At 42.0% G+C, this 18627-nt stretch overlaps 1 protein-coding gene across 4 annotated transcripts in view; it reads right to left on the bottom strand.

The window, feature by feature from the left end:
* The window catches only part of TTC17 (tetratricopeptide repeat domain 17), a 53818-nt gene continuing 35191 nt past the window's right edge, over window positions 1-18627 (bottom strand). For all 4 annotated transcript variants that reach the window (XM_079950792.1, XM_079950793.1, XM_079950795.1 and 1 more), the window contains exons 17-25: window positions 15696-15866; window positions 12766-13022; window positions 11608-11773; window positions 9702-9822; window positions 7620-7779; window positions 6235-6318; window positions 4056-4175; window positions 3080-3223; window positions 1-1024 (exon numbers count right to left, since the gene is read on the bottom strand). In XM_079950792.1, coding sequence (XP_079806918.1) covers window positions 893-1024; window positions 3080-3223; window positions 4056-4175; window positions 6235-6318; window positions 7620-7779; window positions 9702-9822; window positions 11608-11773; window positions 12766-13022; window positions 15696-15866 — 1355 coding nt within the window. In that variant the 3' untranslated portion in view covers window positions 1-892. The remainder of the gene's footprint in view (window positions 1025-3079; window positions 3224-4055; window positions 4176-6234; window positions 6319-7619; window positions 7780-9701; window positions 9823-11607; window positions 11774-12765; window positions 13023-15695; window positions 15867-18627) is intronic.

The following is an 18627-nucleotide window of genomic DNA, read 5'->3' on the forward strand; positions in this document are numbered from 1 at the left end:
TTCTCTTCAATAACATAATTCTTTATTTTTGTTCCAAGTTATGTGCCCTTGTTGATTCAACAATGAGACATGGAGCTTCAAGTCCTTCACTGATCAAGGTGGGTACTGATTTGGAAACAGACCGTTTGCCTTGTTTGCTAAAATGCTCTCACTTTCTCTAACTTGTAGAGTCACAGAGCATGTGGACAAATGCCTTTAACATATGCACCTTGCACTCAGCTGGGTAAAACAAAAAATTAGTAAAGACAGGCTAAGGGCTGCAGTGGGTTTCACATATATATGGATATAAAATCTCTTAAATAATGTTTTGTCTTATTTCCCTTTTCTTCAGGTAACCAAAATAAAAATGATTTTACAACTAGATGTTGTGCTTGCCGTTTCTCCTCCTCCCCCTAAAAACAGTACAAAAAAGGGTTTGCAGCCACCTGCATTCTTATCTCACAATCAGTCTCTGAACTGGTAATGCTGTAATATGGACTGGAAGAAATGGTAACGTGAGTTTCTGATGGATAAAAATCTTCTTCCTACGTAGTGTGTCTGGTGCAATGATGTGCTTTGCAGTTTCATAGATATGCTAGACAAGAAGCAGGTTACATTCTATGCTGGAACCAATTTGTTTTATGGGAAAAAAAATCTAAGGATGTTTGGGTCACAGGCATGTGGAAAGTTTCTGGGCTCAATATTTAATTGTACAGATGTTTAGTAAAAATGTTTTTTTCTGTAATGCTTCCAAGGATGCTTCCGTTTCTGAACAATAAAAACAATCCCAAATTCTTAGTTAAAATCCTGGTTTCCCAATTTATATTAGCACACCTTATTACAAGCATAATAGTGAAGAATGATTCGGTTGTCTTTTAAAAACAAAAGGGAAAAATGAAGAAGATTGTGATCTTTAAGGAGAACGTCTTTCTTTTTTCATGAGTAAATGACACTGAATGGCACGGATCCGATTCTTCGCTGGTGCAAACTCGGGTTGGAGTTTCAGTGTTGATTCATACCATCTCATGGCTTTCTCAAACTCCTCCTGTAGGGCCCAGATGCAAAATGATTAGTGGTCAAAGTACCATAAGCCCCAGCAAAGCACCTACCAAACAGGTACCATGCTATTGATAGCAAGGCTATGGTGTTGAACATCAGGCTAAATTTCACACTGCTGCTTGTTGGATCGAGCCAGGGACAAAAACAACAGCTGAATTCTGGCACCTTTCAATAAACCATAGTTTAAAGTAAGCTTGCAAGAAACTAGGTATTTTAAAAAAATAACTGAAATAAAATAAACTTGGAAGTAGATGCTTTGAATCTCTTCCTCGCAGCAATGCTTGAAAAGGGGAAGGGGAAAGGAAGTCTGCGGCCTGCTTCTGCTAATTTCTGTAGTGCTAAAATATGATTAAGGGTTATATCCAATTGGGTCCTTTGTGTAAAGACATTACGGTAGCCACTGAAAAATGGGAGTTGTATGCACACTGTTCCACATGAAAAGCTATTTGTGCAAGGCAATGCACTGTATGCATCGGCTCAAACTACACCAGCAATGCATAAGAAGCCAGCATACAAACTGCTTCCCTTGAGGACCAGGGTTTTGTGGTTTTTTGCCAGTGACAGTGTCATCAAGGTAACACAGAAATTGGCCTGAAGTCATGGAACTAGTTTATGGCTCCTCAATGACTTAGCACAAGTTATTTCCAGTTTAGCATTACCTTCAGGAAATGGAAATAATATGGTCACATTTTGCTGAGGGGTGCAGATTTTTAAGTTTTTGTTTTTTAAAAAAAGGCTTGGTTTTTAAATGAAAAAATTAAGAATGGTAAAAATCAGTTTATGAAGTATATTATGTCAGGAAGAGATGGATCATGTGGAGTTTTTACATGTCAAGAAAACTAAAAAGCCACAGAATTTCACGGCATCGTCAGTTAAGATCTGTTTTCCTCTTTGCTACTCCTTGCTGTTCTTATACCGGAAGAGAACACTTCTAACCTGCTAGCATTTTCATGTCAGGATGCTCCTCACAACCAATGTACTTGTTCATGAGGTTATTGCACTCCCTGATGACCCAAAAACTCCAGACTCAAACATTAGACTGGCAGAAGGGCATGACTGGTCATTGGCTAATCCCACAATCCACTGCATTTTGCCTTATTTGAATGCAACTTCCTACAATTAAGGCCAGAATTTTGACATTAATAACACCTTTACATTTATCAAAATGCAGAATTGCTGCCATTTCTGCAGTTGCTCCTGTTGACCCGTCTTCACACAAAAACTTCTATCAATGTTGGTAAGGCATCGCTTGTGTGTTATGTGAACTTGCTGCCAGCAAAACTTAATGGATTGATGTTTTCCCATCTATTCACAACTGTGTGCATACAAATATGTGTAAAGGCACACTAAGATATACCCCTTATCCTTGTTCAGAGTAAGAATGACCCTCCCAGCAGATCATCCCAGACAGGAGGAGCTTTTTATTTATATTTTTTAACAAAGCCAGCCAGTGTCTCTGGTGGCTGCTGGAGATATGGTGGTTGCCAGGGCAACAGAGAGTGACATGGGAAGAAGACGATGACCATGGTGCTGTTTCCAGGTTGCCAGTGATGCAATGCTCTTTAATTGCCTCCCCCATCAACTGAGATGCTTCTGCAGCTCACAGTGTCCTATCAAATGCTAGCCAGGCTTCATGCCAATGGGGAACAGGTCATGTGCTATGAAGGTGCCTAAAACTCTACTACAGGAAGAAAAAGGAAGGGTGGCATGACAAAGAACAGTGCAGGATGCTGCCCCCACCCTAATGCTAGGGACTGGGGCAGGCAAGCACCACAGGCACCAAACCAGAGAGCAACTTGATCTGAATTGGGAAGCTGGAGACACCCACATAGGGTTTTGAGAATTAGCCAGATGATATCAACTGTCAGAACCAACAAAACCAAAAGGGACAACTCTCTACCTACCAGCTACATGACTAATTGCTGCCTCCACACACAACTGTGGTTTCTCTCCTTGTTCCTAAACTCTACCTATCTGTAACACTGGAGCATCAGGATGCTACGAAAGGAAAGGGAAGCGAATCTAATGATTATTCACTTACCATTGCTACATAGACATTAGCCAATGTGAAATGATTGACAACAAAGTGTGGGGCAATTTCTACTGCCATTGTAGCCACAATGATGGCATCATTCCAAAGCTTTGCATTGTGAAAGATGTTTGCTAGGCTTATGAGTGGCACATCCTGAAAGAGAAGAAAAGTGGAACAAATCTAGTGAGAAGAGTATGTTGCTTTAGGCCAAATCAGGTCATTGGAAATGACAGCTGTTGAAAGAACCGGCTTTGCTTATTAGGGTCAGCTTCTATTTTGGGGGCTTTTCTTTTCTTTTCTTGCATTGCCAAGACAGATTTTAATGTATAATGGCAAAATGAAATGACAACTGTTTAACTGACAGTGTGCCAACAGAATTTCCTAAACAAATAAATCATGTTGAGATTATGAACTGTCCAAAAGGCAGTGCCTTTTTGTTGTTGTTTTTGGGAGAAAGAGTTTGGTAGCCTGATATCCTGAAAAGTCCAGGTCATCTATGTGCAGGCATGCAGCTGGTTTTGTGTTCCATTATGGGAGCAGAACTTAGCTAGCCTCTGTTCTGCCTACTACAAGCACACAAAACACAGGTTGGATCCAAATGCTCTCTTGCATTTTTTTTGTTTTGGGAGGTGGACGTTTCCCCAGCTATAATCCTCCACACTGCACTGCACACTGCCCTCTATCCAGAACAGCTTTCCAGTGGGGGAAGAGGCTGCAGCCAAGAGCTGAAGCCAGTAAGCCAATCTTATTATTTTGAGCGGAAGTGTTTCTGCCACACTTTATATCTATTTTGAAGGCAACTGGAAGGCAACTGTAGATGATTGCCCTAAAATACTTTAAGGTTGTCTTGAAACTTCTGTATTCAGTTATTTATTCATGTGGGAGATGTTCTGGAGGTGTTAGTAACAGTGAAAGCACATAAACCTAGACACACAAACTGAATGCTGGAAATCACAGACAGGCACACAGGTAATACAACACATACCTTCATATGATAGGGAGTATGATGCAGGGCTTGCCGGAGGCAGTCAATTGCTTTTTTCCCTTGACCTTTTACCCTCCAGTAAAGGGCTGCCATGCTGGAGAGGACCCAAGAGGTTTGATTCTGGTGTGGCATAAAAAACACAAGATGGGGTGGGAGGGGGGGCAATATCATATATCATTCACATTTGCACAAGGACCTCATTATTTTCCTTCGTCCATCCTAAGCTTATTCAAAAATTAAGGCACTTAACAACTTAGTAATGCACATCTTGTCTATGCAGACAGCATTATATCGAAGGGCGCTCATGGATGTCTGTAATGGGTACAACGGCTATGTGCTTTCTTCCAAGAGCAGAACCTCGTATTTTGCTTAATGCAGAAATGCTGCCACTCTTTGGTGATTTTCAATAACCATTTTAACTACTGGTTAAGAGTTCTGTTTCCTTTGAGGTGTTTCAAAGAAGTTGGATGGTCAGAGATGGGGTAGTGGGAAGAATAAGCCTGGGATGAATGCCAGCATGCCTGTTTTTCAAAAGGACCAACAAAGACCCTATAATCTCTGAAAAGGTACATTTCGGGCAGGGGTCAGTGAACTTTTTCAGCAGGGGGATGGTCCACTGTCCCTCAGACCTTGTGGGGGGCCGGACTGTATTTTGAAAAAAAAATAATAAATGAACGAATTCCTATGCCCCACAAATAACCCAGAGATACATTTTAAACAAAAGCACATATTCTACTCATTTAAAAACACACTGATTCCCGGACCGTCCATGGGCCAGATTGAGAAGGCGATTGGGCCGCATCCAGCCCCCGGGCCTTAGTTTAGGGAGACCAGAGGCTTAGTTTAGGGAGTTTAGGGAGACCAGAGACTCTGGTACATTGCCAAAGGGAAATGGTAAATAGGTACCCTTTGGTAAATAGGTACAAGAATGTACCACTTTATAAGCAAATTTTAAACAACAATGATTACTATTACAATCTAGAATATAATACCCACAAATAAGAAAGAGAATAATGATTTACTAATGCATGTTAGCTTCTGCTTTCCACTGTTTTATCATTGCCTTTCCTCAAAATACTGCGGAACCTCCTCTCATACATCCTGCCTTTATCTCAAAGACTGATAAGAGAATATCAGTTTGATTCGGAGGCTAGGCCACTTCTTAGAGAGGAGGGACCAGACTACTCTTATGTCACCTCTTGGAATGACTACTGCAGTGGGCTTTATTTGGAACTGCCCTTGAAGAGGACTCTAAAGCTTCAAGTGGTGCAGAATGCTATAGCCTGCCTCCCTGAGAATGTAAGGAAGTTGGAGGATTTTAGCCAGCGTCTGGGCTCAGTTCAAGCCTTACAAGCCTTCTGAGATAGCTCTCCACATATGTGTCCCTTTCCGACCAGTTAAGGTTTTCAACAGGTCCTCTGCTAGCATGGCATCATTATGGGAAGTAAGGATGACCTCCACAAGAAGCCAAGCCTTCTCAGTCACTGACCCTAAATTGTGTCACCACTCCCCAGAAGTCTGCCAGAGTACAGTCATACCTCAGGTTACAGCTGCTTCAGGTTGCGATTTTTCGGGTTGCAGACCACCAAAACCCGGAAGTACCAGAATGGGTTACTTCCAGGTTTCTGCGGGTGCACATGTGCAGAAGCGCTAAATCGCGCTTTGCCCATACGCAGAAGTGCCGAATCACAACCCACGCGTGAGCAGACGCAGGTGGCGAACATGCATCCCGCACAGAAAACGTTTGCAACCCAAGCGTCCACTGTAAATCACATTAGAGAGGCTGCAGGAAGGTGTTCGGTTGATAAATAATGCTCCCAATGATGGCTTTGATTTTATATTTGTTGTTGATTTTTAAAAATGTGCCTTTAAAATGGTATTGGGAGCCTTGCGGTGGTATTCAGTGTAGCACTCTCACAATTGTTCTGTCTGTGCAAGTGTCCCAGATTGCCAGATGGAATGATACCTCTTCACCCTGTGTACTGTTCTGGGATTTCTCCCGACCACCCCAGAGCCAATTTTAGGGTGTATGCAGGGTCAGTAAGGGGCGGGGAGCAGAAGCAGAAGCCCTGATTTGTATCGCAGGTATTGAGGCAATGTTACTAGTTACAGAGATGGCTATCAACCAGGTAAATTTAAGACAATATGAACTTGTAAGCTCTTAGTTGTGCACACCTACCTTTTCTAGAACTTTGGCTATTCGAGTCCCAACTTGTTCTAAAGATTGCGGTGGGTAATGGTCTTTCCCAAGATTCTGCAACACCTGAGGAACAAGAGAAGGCAACAGCTTAGGGTAATACAATCAATGCCATCTTAAAATCTGCATATTCCCTTTCAAAGATAAAATCTGTTCCCTTATGACAGGCAATGTGCTCTTATATCTGTGTATAAGCTTTCCGGCATCCTGCAAATGCAGCTACATGAACCAGAAGAAAATAATAACTTCTATTCTGAAAGTGATGAGAAGCCAGGTCAGTGTCTAAACCAGGGTGTGGTGCCTTCCAGATTTTGTTGGACTACAACTCCCATCATTCCTGGCCATTGGCCACATTGGCTGGGGCTGATGAGAACTGGAATCCAACAGCTGGCGAGCACCATGTTTCTTATCCCTGACCTAAGACCATTCAGTTACTGGTACTTCTGCTAAATAGTCTTTATGTGGCAGCTAGACTGGTAACTGGGAGTGGCTGCCGAGACCATATAACACTGGTCCTGAAAGATCTTCATTGGCTCCCAGTATGTTTCTGAGCACAATTCAAAGTGTTGGTTTTGACCTAAATGGCCTCGGCCCAGTATACCTGAAGGAGCGCCTCCACCCTCATCATTCAGCCCGGACACTAAAGGTCCAGCTCCGAAGGCCTTCTGGCGGTTCCCTCCCTGCGAGAAGTGAGGTTACAGGGAACCAGGCAAAGGGCCTTCTCAGTAGTAGTGGAACACCCTCCCTTCAGATGTCAAGGAAATAAGCAACTATCTGACTTTTAGAAGACATCTGAAGGCAGCCCTGTTTAGGGAAGTTTTTAATGTTTTATCGTGTTTTAGTATTTCGTTGGGAGCCGCCCAGAGTGGCTGGGGAAGCTTGGCCAGATGGGCGGGGTTTAAGTAATTACTACTACTACTACTAATAATAATAATATAGAACTTTTGCCCGATTTTATTTGGGTTGTTGGGGGAGACAGGTTCAAGGAATGTGAACTTCTGATTCACTTGAGTCACATGGCAGGATAGCTCAACAAAGGTTCATTCTGTACAGGTACACCGTCTCTCACCACAATGTTGTGCATTAGCACACCATTGGCATGGAATAAATGTTGAACAGAAGCAATACGAGCACACTTTTCATACTGCACATCCTTTCCCCACAGGTGTCCTGCATATCTGTTTTAATGCTAAAGTGCAAGCTGGAAGCAGAAGAATCCTGCGTTGGCGCTGCCATCTGTCAACATCTGTTTCACACATGCTGCTAAACTACCACTAGCACTGGGTAGACAGCAATTGGAAATGTTACCTGCAATGTGCAAAGAAGCTTCTTACCAGTGTGTGTGTGAAGCCCACAGGTTAGCCTACCTCTTTTAGCTGACTCTCTCCCATGTAATGAAGACTAGCCCGATTGGCAACACCTTGAAGGTGATCCAAAGTATGCATGCTGGCAGGTAGGTTGGCATTGCAGAGAGGTTCCACGGCAGGTTCCTGCAGCTGGGTTGCAAAATCTATGTGTTCTGTAATACTAGAAATGAAGGGAAGGCCAAATCTCATCATAAATGAAGTATTTAGAGAAAGAGGTTGAAGGAGCAACAGTTCCAGGGCAGCAATAGCTTCTCCACAACACATTGTATGTCTGCACTCTACCAGCTGGTTTCAAGTTATTTATTTAGGGTTGTTTTTTTTAAAAAAAACATGTTTCTACAGTGACTTATAATTGAACTCCTCCCAATAGTTTATAAATAAAATTTAAAACATAAGTAAATAAGCAGCAACATTAAAATTCAGCACTAAAAATCCATTCTTTAGTCTAGATGTTAATCTTAAGAGGCTAATCAGCTTTGAATGCTTGCACAAGTCTTCTCAATTTTCAGTCAGATTCATCTTAAGATAGTAAAGAAAAAAAGGAGCTTCCTTTTAAAAAAGGGGGAGATAGATTTTATCTTCATTTTAGACAAAGAGCTTGTATTACAAAACACTCTTATAATAATGCTTAAGGGAGAAGCAGGCTACTCAAATCTGTTGCTACCATTGCTTGCAAAATCCAGAGATTACTTATGGAGCAAGAAAACAACTGGCAGCTTTCCCAATCCTAGTATGTGGATATGTAACAGCAAGCTTCCAAATCCTTCACAATACATTCCTTTAGCATTAGGTTTCACTTTCCCACAGTAAGATGGTATAAATGATAATACTGCCAATAAAACTACACAGGCGTTAAGAAATCTGTTAATAAGCCAGACAGTAAGTTCCAGAGTTAACAGATTGTGTTATGACATGATTCCTGCTCACTCAGCATTGTATTATATCAACCGGGCTTAGGTCCTGGCTTTAGCAACAAAAATTTCAAGCCAGCTACCTGAGAATATATTATTTAAAAAGTGGCATTCCACACTTGGCAGCAACTCACACATCTTTCAGGTTAAGAGAGCTCCAAATATGATTTAAAAGTTGAGAGGTACATATAAAAATACTCAAGATACACTGCTGCTTTAGTGACATGCCACCTGAACTATGGCAATGTGCTCTATGCGGGGCTGCTTTTGAAGATGGTTGACAGAATGATACTAGGGCAGAATGTGGCTGTCATAACAGTGAATTTACTTTTGAATGTCACAATCTTGAACATTTATCTAATAACCTGAACTACCTCACTGCTCATTCCTAACACCACATCATTTATGAATTGTGGTCTTTTAAGTTCTGCAGGGCAAGAGATACTGCTGGAGGGCACTGTTAACAGATGGTGACATATTGTGCATTAAAAGAGACAAAGGTGATTATCCTAGGATACTATGGATGACATGATTAGTTAAAAAGGTAAAGGTAAAGGTAAAGGACCCCTGGACAGTTAAGTCCAGTCAAAGGCGACTATGGGGTTGCGGTGCTCATCTTGCTTCAGGCCGAGGGAGCTGGTGTTTGTCCACAGACAGCTTTCTGGGTCATGTGGCCAGCATGATTAAACCGCTTCTGGCACAATGGGACACTGTGATAGAAGCCAGAGTGCACGGAAACACAATTTACCTTCCTGCAGCAGTGGCACCTATTTTGTCTACTTGCACTGGTGTGCATTAAAACTACTAGGGAATCTGGGACAGAGCAATGGGAGCTCACCCTATTGTGGAGATTTGAATAGCCAACTTTCTGATCAGCAAGCCCAAGAGGCTCAGTGGTTTAGACCACAGAGCCACCTGCATCCCTTTTATGACAAGATTAGCCTCCCTATAACAGTGTGGCTGGAGTAGGCAGAGTTCAGTGCACCAGCCCATAATATTTTAGAACACTGATCAGTCTTCACCAGCCTGGTGACCTTTAGCTGTTTTGGATTCCAATTCCCATCAGCTCCAGTCAGAATGCAGGAAGGGCACCCAGCTGGTGAAGGGCGCCACAGATTATCTGTACTGGTTTGTGCACTAACCAAGTTTGTTTTCAAGAAAAAACACTCACTCGATATTTTTAGCAGAAACAGCAAGCCATGTGCTGGCTACTGTAGTAAGTTCTACTCTGCGAAGTTTTATGCACTCATCAGGACTTGGCCAACCCAAGCTGCGGTAGTCTCGCCTTTTCCCTGGAAAGAAGCAAACAAGTTTTTAGTATTAAGCCTGAACACAGTGAAAATATGCAGTGCACACAGCAAAATAAGGGATATTGCAGCTGGCTAACTGTTACAAATAACTGCTCATGTGAGTGTTCTAATCATGCGAACAGGTCAACATCTGAAGTGGGAGACATATAGAAGATTATGATGGATACATTTGAGTCTGAAAAAAACACACCGCAAAATGCATTTTTCTATTTATTAGACACTGCAATTTTCTGTTGCACCCCCACTTCAGTCAATAATTTATACATGGGAAATAAACGGATAATTAAAACACAAGTATCAACATAATTATCAATACTGGCCCTAAGGTAAGAGGTCATAGGAAACTCCAAGTTAAAAGAACTTTGGGATCTCTATCCAGAAATTCCGCAACCGCACACACAATATGAAAAGCTTCAACATTTTCTTTACACAATGGTTGAATATATTCTACTTTGCAACTTTTTGAACAGCAAATTGTGAATAAACCTCTGCTGCTCAGATCCATGTATGGAGACATAGGAGCCAACTCCTAGGGTGCGAGGGGTCTTTGGCCCCCCAATACAATATGTGAGGGGGCTCGGCCTCCCCAAAGTGGATGGGCATTGCCATTCAAATGGTGTGTGTGCACTGCATCATGTGGTCGATTATGTGGAGCAGGGCTTGCCCCCCCCCATATTTTATTCAAGTTGGTGCCCCAGGTTGGTGTGGCTTAGTGTGAATGTTTTTTTTACTGTCCAGCACAGGTGGATTTAGGGGAGCATGGATACAGAGCCTTGGGGGCTCCACAACTATTATATAAAGTGGAAGGCAAAAGGCAGGGTTTGGGCATTGAATTTTGGCATCACACAAGGCGCCACTCAGCCCAGTCTTAGTTCATTCAGACCAAGAGTCCTGGAAGTCTGCTGGTAAGTGTAGTAGTATTACCAAAAAAGGCAGCAAACAGACAACACAGGTGGAAGAAGCTGGCAGACATCCCTTAGGAAACAACAGTCCTATCCCTGCTTCGCCATAACCCCATCCCTACTCTGGGGTTTAGGACCAACTATTTTTATGCTCTCTTGGCCATGCTATGTTTGTTAAGTTTGGCTCAGGTGGTGCCTTGCTCCCAAGTTGCATTTAGCCATGGCATTTGGCATGGTTGCTTGGTCTTCTCTTAGTCCCAGGATGGTAACATGAATGCTTCTCCAACAAAATCATGCTACTAAAGAGAGAATGAAAGAGACGAGGGTAGCTTAGGTGGCTCAGATCAAGAAGTACTTTAAATGCCCTCACCAACATGAATAAAGCCCCCTCTCCTTATTATGAGATAAGTAAAAGGAATAAGATAGCAGTTCTTCTACACAGAAATACATACTTTCAGAAACCCAAGTTTGACTCTGAGCTTTACTCTGAAGTAATTTAGACAAAAGGTTAATTAAGCCCTATGCCACATTTTAACCCATAGTTTTGTTACTTGTTTGTCCCTAATTCATGTAGGGTCTTAATAAAAGGGTCACACTTTTATTCGTGTTCATTCTGCTTGCATGACTGTGACTTTGGCTATTGGGAAATATTGTATCATGTTATATCAAACACTATCTCACTGACTACAGCAAAAGGCTACACTGTCATTTCAGGACAGAAGGGTCAACAGACTTAAATTCTTTTTAAAAAAGGTTCCCCACTCCTCACCTATGTAATCATTTCTAATGCTTCACTTGAATCAATCATGAATAAAACACAACCTGAAGCTCTAAAAAAAATAAAAAATCCTAAATATATATATACCTGGTGGTCCTGGGGAGGGTATTTTTGGCCCACTGATCTCCAATGCCATTTGGTAAAGGTTATCATTTTCTCCATTTACTCCCTCCTCTCCATTTTTTCCTGCTGGCTCTTGTGGATCTAGGTTCTCCGTTTTGGGTTTCTTTACACGTTTTACTTGGAATGTTATCTGTCAAAGAAAAAAAAACATCATGAGGGTTAGCAACCAAATATATCAGGCGTGCTGTTGAGAATAAAGAGATAACTGGCTTTCGGTGGTCTGAGTTGATTTCAAGGACAATTTCCAGACAGTTTCTCTTTTCCCTGGATCTCCTGGCCCTCCTCCTTCTGATTGCATTTCATTCATCAAATTGCGTAAGTATATAAAAATAATTCACTTAACACAAGGTTGGGCAACAATTCAGCACTGAGGACCACACTTGCAAGAGATAATCAACACTGCATGGAGAGTCTCACGGGTGAGAGAGAAGTTTGGAGGGCCACTGGATCTGTGGTTCGTCACCTCTGTCACAGGACTAACATGGCGAGGGTAAAGAGGACCATAGGGTGAGTATTCAGTTAAATTTTACTCACAGAAGACCTACTGAAACTAATGGAAAACTAATGCAGTCATGTTTATAACATTTTATAACAATTGACAATTACAATTGATAAACATAAATGAAAACACACATTAGTACAGCTGAGAAACACAGAATTAATATACTATATATTATATACATCAGGCAATAATAAGAGGTCTAATAAGGAATGCTATATCAAAATACAACTTGCTCTGTGATTGACTTATTGGAATGTTGAAGCAAAATGATCATTGCAGATTCAGGGGAGCAAACAGGGAGGGACTATATAATGGGCTATGTTAAGCAGACAATGTAACCGATACAGAATTTGAGTAATGTGTTCTGAAGGTCTGGCCCCCTTGTCATGGACTTTGAAGAACCACTAACTCAGGATGAAAGGAAGAAATGAGCTAAGAGGAAGCCTGTCTGGCAAATCCTCACCGTGATCAACTACCACCCAGAAACCTATGCCCCATGGGAAACACCTTGTGTGAATGTTCTCTCATGTGATTATCAGCATGCCTGAGCAAGGCTATAGATAATCCAGAGACACTGTACAAGAAATACGCAGCTTGACCTTGCTGATGGGAGTTCTTACCCATTCAGTTTCGTCATCGTCATCATCTCCACAATCTCCAAAACAAGAGCTGGGAAGTCCGTCCTGAGAACCTTTCTTGAGGACACGGATCCCTTGCAAGTCCATCCGATGGCCTTTTACTTCCAGTGCCCCCTCAAAGGCTTCAAGGGGCCACGAATTTTCAAACTCGTCAACCAATGCCAACATTTCTTCGGACATCTGAGCATCTCCCAAACTCTCCACTTCTTCTGAACCATTGCTTTCGGCAATGACGGTGCCTGCAAAGGGGGAGCGACAAAATAAATCACTCGGATCAAAAGCTGTACAGTGGTACCTCAGGTTAAGTACTTAATTCGTTCCGGAGGTCTGTACTTTACCTGAAACTGTTCTTAACCTGAAGCACCACTTTAGCTAACGGGGCCTCCTGCTGCTGCCGCGCCGCCAGAGCACGATTTCTGTTCTCATCCTGAAGCAAAGTTCTTAACCTGAAGCACTATTTCTGGGTTAGCGAAGTCTGTAACCTGAAGCGTATGCAACCTGAAGTGTATGTAACCCGAGGTACCACTATTATAATTAGGCTTGGATGCCAGACAGGATGGCATCACACTTCTGCTTTTGCTTATGACTAAACTAATCCATAACCTTTCCTTGCCATACATAACAGCCTATATATGTTGAAAAGTCAAGTCACAATATCCGAGACATTATGGAAGATTACATATTAATTACAATAATGGTGTGAAAGGAATGACCGTGTGAACCTATCCTTGTTGCAAGACCATTCCCCCCCCCACCGCCAGTAAAACAAGAACACAGAAGAGCTGTTTTGCATAAGGATCCAATGCTTAAGAACTGATTAAAACTTTCAGCACTATGATATTCTCAACCCACCCATATTCTGCTTTTGTCTGAAACCAAGACTATGGGAATCAATTTTACACATAGGTTTTTTAAATGATATAAATGCAGGCTGATGGTAATAAAACCTCTAAGCGGTTTATAATAAATATTTTCAAAAGTTTGATTTAAGTAATTAAAAACACTTAAAAGTTCATTGAAACTCATAGTAAACTAAAGGGATTAAAACACAGCAGCATCTTTGTGTATGGATATACTTGCTTAAAGAAAGATGTTTTAGCAGGTGCTGAAAAGAGTAAAGTAAAAGAACCTGCCTGATGTCAGTAAGTGATGGGTTCCAAAGTATAGGTGTTGCTACGCTAAAAGATCTATTTCCTACAACTTGTCACTTTGGACTGAAAAGGACTGATCTTTCAAAGCCCTCTCATTAAATTGTTTGTTGGTTTGAAAGCAATAATTTGAATAGCTCTCGGTAGCGACCCTGCTTGGAAAGTTTACATTGTAAGGACAGATCTAAAATGCCTGATTGGCACAAGCATCATTTCTTTCCACTGTATTTTCCAGGAATGAGTATTTTTAGGCAATCAAAATTATTTTTTGATTGCTAATTTTTCAAACTCAGACAATATTCTGTTATCTGGAAAATACCCATTCCCATTTCGAGGGGGGCGGGAACTATCCAACCTGAAGAGCTCAGAACCTAAAAGGTATTAAAAATGTATTCACCTCATAATTCAAGCTCTCAAGCCACCATGCAGGGGATTCCATTAAGTTCCTCTAAAAAATGTCTCCGGTAAAGCTATCATTCAAGAGGCAAAATACATCAAAAGGAGCTGCATGCTTCTATTAATGAAATCTGCAAGAAGTTCCCATTAGTTGAAGGGAGCAGCAGTTCTCAGAAACTGAAGCATTTCACTAAGTCATGTAAGTTGAGGGGATTACACACAGGGATTGTTCACAGAAAAACTCCTGCTGGCATGACAAGAAGGAAATTCTGTGGACTTGCCCTTCCACTGAACAGAGAATGGTAAGGACAATGCGCATTGCCTCAGTATGATGTGGCAACTGCAGAAAGTGCAAATTGCTCATTTGTACAATTGGGGAGAGGAACAGGCAGTTGCTTGGCTCTGTTCACATGACTGAGATATGGATTGTACCTTTTGTGCCCTGATCTGAATCAATTCCCTTTTACTTCCTATTTTTGTGTTGGGATATTGACTCAGAAATAATTAGCGAGTGTGATTTCCTATTGGGAAGCCTCACATTAAGGCAAGAGGATGAATTTGGGTAGAGGGCATCAGGCAAGCATCCTATGTACCTACCAAGGCATGATCACTAAATGGGAGTCCCCAGAGTTTACTTGCAGTATGTCTCTAAACTGCAATTGCTGAGAGCTTAACAAGAGGAGAAGATCGCCCAGAAGCATGTGGTATGGTGGACTACTATTAGAAAGAGGGTGCAGGACCAGACTGAGGATGGATCTTCATCTAATCTAATCAAGGATCCCATTCTATCACAAACTGCACATGTGCTTTCAGAGCAATGTGACACCATTAGCATGTCTGACAGATGGGAAAGTCCTTTAACAATGGAATTAAACTACAATCCTATGCAATCAAGCAATATGTCTCTACTTTCCCTAATCGTTCTGCAATCAAATTGTATGTAGCTCAGTGAAGCCTGACTTATACATGACATGGACCATAGGCAAGGATGTGTTCTTTTGGTGCTCTACTATTTTTTTAAGCACTCAACAGGTGCGGTGACTTATTTTGTGGTCCAGACATATGCACTTCCATGCAAGGGATCTATCTGTAGCCTGCTCTGCTGAGATGGTCAAGGGTGTAGGTACAGCAGAGATGGCCAACTTCAACATTACGGTCCTTGTATCCTTAATGGTTGTAATGGGAAGTTTCAAATTGCTGCAGAGAAGTTGCACACAATGAAATTCCTTCTCTCATACACTTTTTAATGCTAACAATGAAAAAGAGGGGTTTTCCAAATTTAGAAAGGTACAAAGTAACAACTGCTCTGAAAAAAAAGGAAAGGCTCAACCCCCCTTTGCTGTGTTCACTATTCCAATATTCACTTACTTTCTAAAGTCAAAGAGGATGACTCTGTTGTGGAGCTGTGAAGAAGATCTGTGGAATCGTCATCAGTCACTGCCACAAGATTTTCTTCCATGGATATGATCTCAGAATTGGGCTTGTCAAGGTACTTCTGCTTGGTATGGCTGTTGCCTTGGCTCTTCTCATGACAGTGGCCTGTGAAACACACAGACATGACTCCCTTAGGCCAAGCTGCTATAATCATCTGAATTACTGATACACACAAATGGTCTACAAACAAGGATGATCATGTACAATGCTTTGGAAATTAATGGCAGTCATTAAGTGACACACTTTCCGAAGTATCTCACCTGGTCAATCACAAGTGGGAAGAGGAGCACTTGGATGGGCTACGGAATAGAAAATCAACAAGTGCAAAAGGAAGAGGGAGAACCACAGCAAGAATAAAAATATGGAATGCATTTTTATTTAGAAACCAACCCTACAGACAGGGCCCTAAGTCCTACAACATCATAGTTGAAACAGAACTGAGTGGGGGACAAAAACCATGTCTCTTGATGTGCACACACAGAAGGGGGGACAGGACACCCATCCCAAACTCTAGCCAAGCTTTGAAAGCTTCCTGAGTGGGACTCTGAACATACACAGAATTCATTATGTTGGACTACACAGAGAGCACAACGATTTTCCTGCTCGCTCTTTCTTTCTGCTGCAGTATGAAGGCTTGGTCCTATTATTGAAAATCCTGTTATTTGACTCTCAGTTGGTTTCTACTGGGTTGATTTTGATGGCCAAGTTCAAATACTGCACTGTCTCTCTTTCTCTTTAACTGATACAAATCTGCTCAGGAAAGCCTTACAATGTAAGTTTATAGGTAAGAGTTGTGAAATAAAGTGATACCTTGGTTCTCAAACTTAATCCGTTTCAGGAGTCCAATTGACTCTCAAACCATTCAAAAACCGAGGCGTGGCTTCCGATTGGCTGCAGGAGCTTCCTGCACTTAAGCAGAAGCCGCATTTGACATTTGGTTTCTGAAAAACATTCGCAAACCGAACACTTACTTCCAGGTTTGCAGTGTTCAGGAGCTGATTTGTTTGGGAGCCAAGCCGTTCGAGTACCATGGTACCACTATAAATATCTCCTCAAGCCACATAATCCATGAAAATGTTGAATAAAATTCACAAATCTAATAAAAAACTGGGACTTTCATCCCCACATAGACTTTTGTTCCTCCTTTTGCACAAGTCAAGATTAAACCAGTTTCCTGTTTCAGCCAAACCAGTTAACGATTTTGGAACAAGTAAAGTGAACTTCAAATGGTTTAATATTTAATAATGTTAAGAAATGAGGTGTTTTTTTTTTTTTAAAGAAAGAAGTATGCATGGGCAACTAGATCAATGAAAACGTTTGTGAACTAGTCATACTGGGAACATGCTCAGCTGTAAAATGCAATTTTAGGTTTGGGTATCCATTGCTCCAAGTGAAATATGAGAAAGTATGAAGGCTCAGGATCTCACATAAATAAGGCCAGACTTTTGTTATTTAGGGAGAGGCCAAAATGAAACACAGCAAGATCTAAAGGACATGCAGCCTCAGTAAGAACCTCCCTCTTTAATCTGCTGGTGAGTGGTATTCTATTCAGTAACAGAATGAAGATGATAACCAAAATTATTTTACAATGTAGGCTAATGACAGAGTAGCATAAGCAGCTGAACTTCACATACTTGTAAAGCATCTGCTATACAATTACATTTGTCTTTGTCAGCTCTCCCTGGTCTCAGCACTGCACCTCCCTCCCCTCCCCCAACTCATCTCACCCCCCCCCATTAAAATTTAATTGGTTTCATCTTTTAAAATCTGCTTTATGCAGCCTCATGTATAATTCATCAGAGATAGTGAGCACAGGACCACAACACGGAAATGCGGCCTTTTTGGTGACATCTGATCCAGACTACATTGTGAGATGCCCTTCAGCAGAATGAACCTTGGATACTTTAGCATTCCAAAAAAATAAATAAGAGGATGCTATGGAAAAGCCTTATGGTGCATGCGTGTGTTTATATACACCCACACCCGCACTAAAAAGAACACTGTGGAGAAGAGATGAGAGAAGGACAAAATTGGAAAAGAATGAAATTCTAGAATAATATGCTTGTTAAGCTAGCACCATCTTTATTATTCGTTTTAAATAGATTAGATCAGGGGTGTCCAACTCCCAAGAGACTGCGATCTACTAACAGAGTTAAAAACTGGCAGTGATCTACCCCCTTTTTGGGGGTTTAGGTCAAAGTCTATCTGTTGGACATGCCTGGACTAGTTGATGGCACGCACCACTTTTAGAAGATGAAGCCCTGCTATACAGTGGACGCTCGGGTTGCGAACGTTATCTGTGCGGGATGCATGTTCACAACCCGCAGCGGTGCGCCTGTGCACGTGCAGGTTGTGCTTCGGCGCTTCTGCACATGTGCAAAGTGCAATTTAGCGCTTCTGCGCATGCGCGACCACCAAAACCCGGAAGTAACCCATCCCGGTACTTCTGGGTTTCGGTGGTTCATAACCCGAAAAAACGCAACCTGAAGCGACCGTAACCTGAGGTATGACTGTAGTAAGAAAGCCACGAAACCTACTTTACTTTACAGAAGTAAAGCAGTTTTACTTTTACAGAAAAAGCAGTTGGAGTATTGAAAACCAGTAAAAGGTAAAGGTAAAGGTACCCCTGCCCGTACGGGCCAGTCTTGACAGACTCTGGGGTTGTGCGCCCATCTCACTTAAGAGGCCAGGGGCCAGCGCTGTCCGGAGACACTTCCGGGTCACGTGGCCAGCGTGACATTGCTGCTCTGGCGAGCCAGAGCCGCACACGGAAACGCCGTTTACCTTCCCGCTGGTAAGCGGTCCCTATTTATCTACTTGCACCTGGAGGTGCTTTCGAACTGCTAGGTTGGCAGGCGCTGGGACC

This window comes from Podarcis cretensis (genome assembly GCF_951804945.1).
Source record: "Podarcis cretensis genome assembly, chromosome: 1".
Taxonomy (NCBI): Eukaryota; Metazoa; Chordata; class Lepidosauria; order Squamata; family Lacertidae; genus Podarcis; species Podarcis cretensis.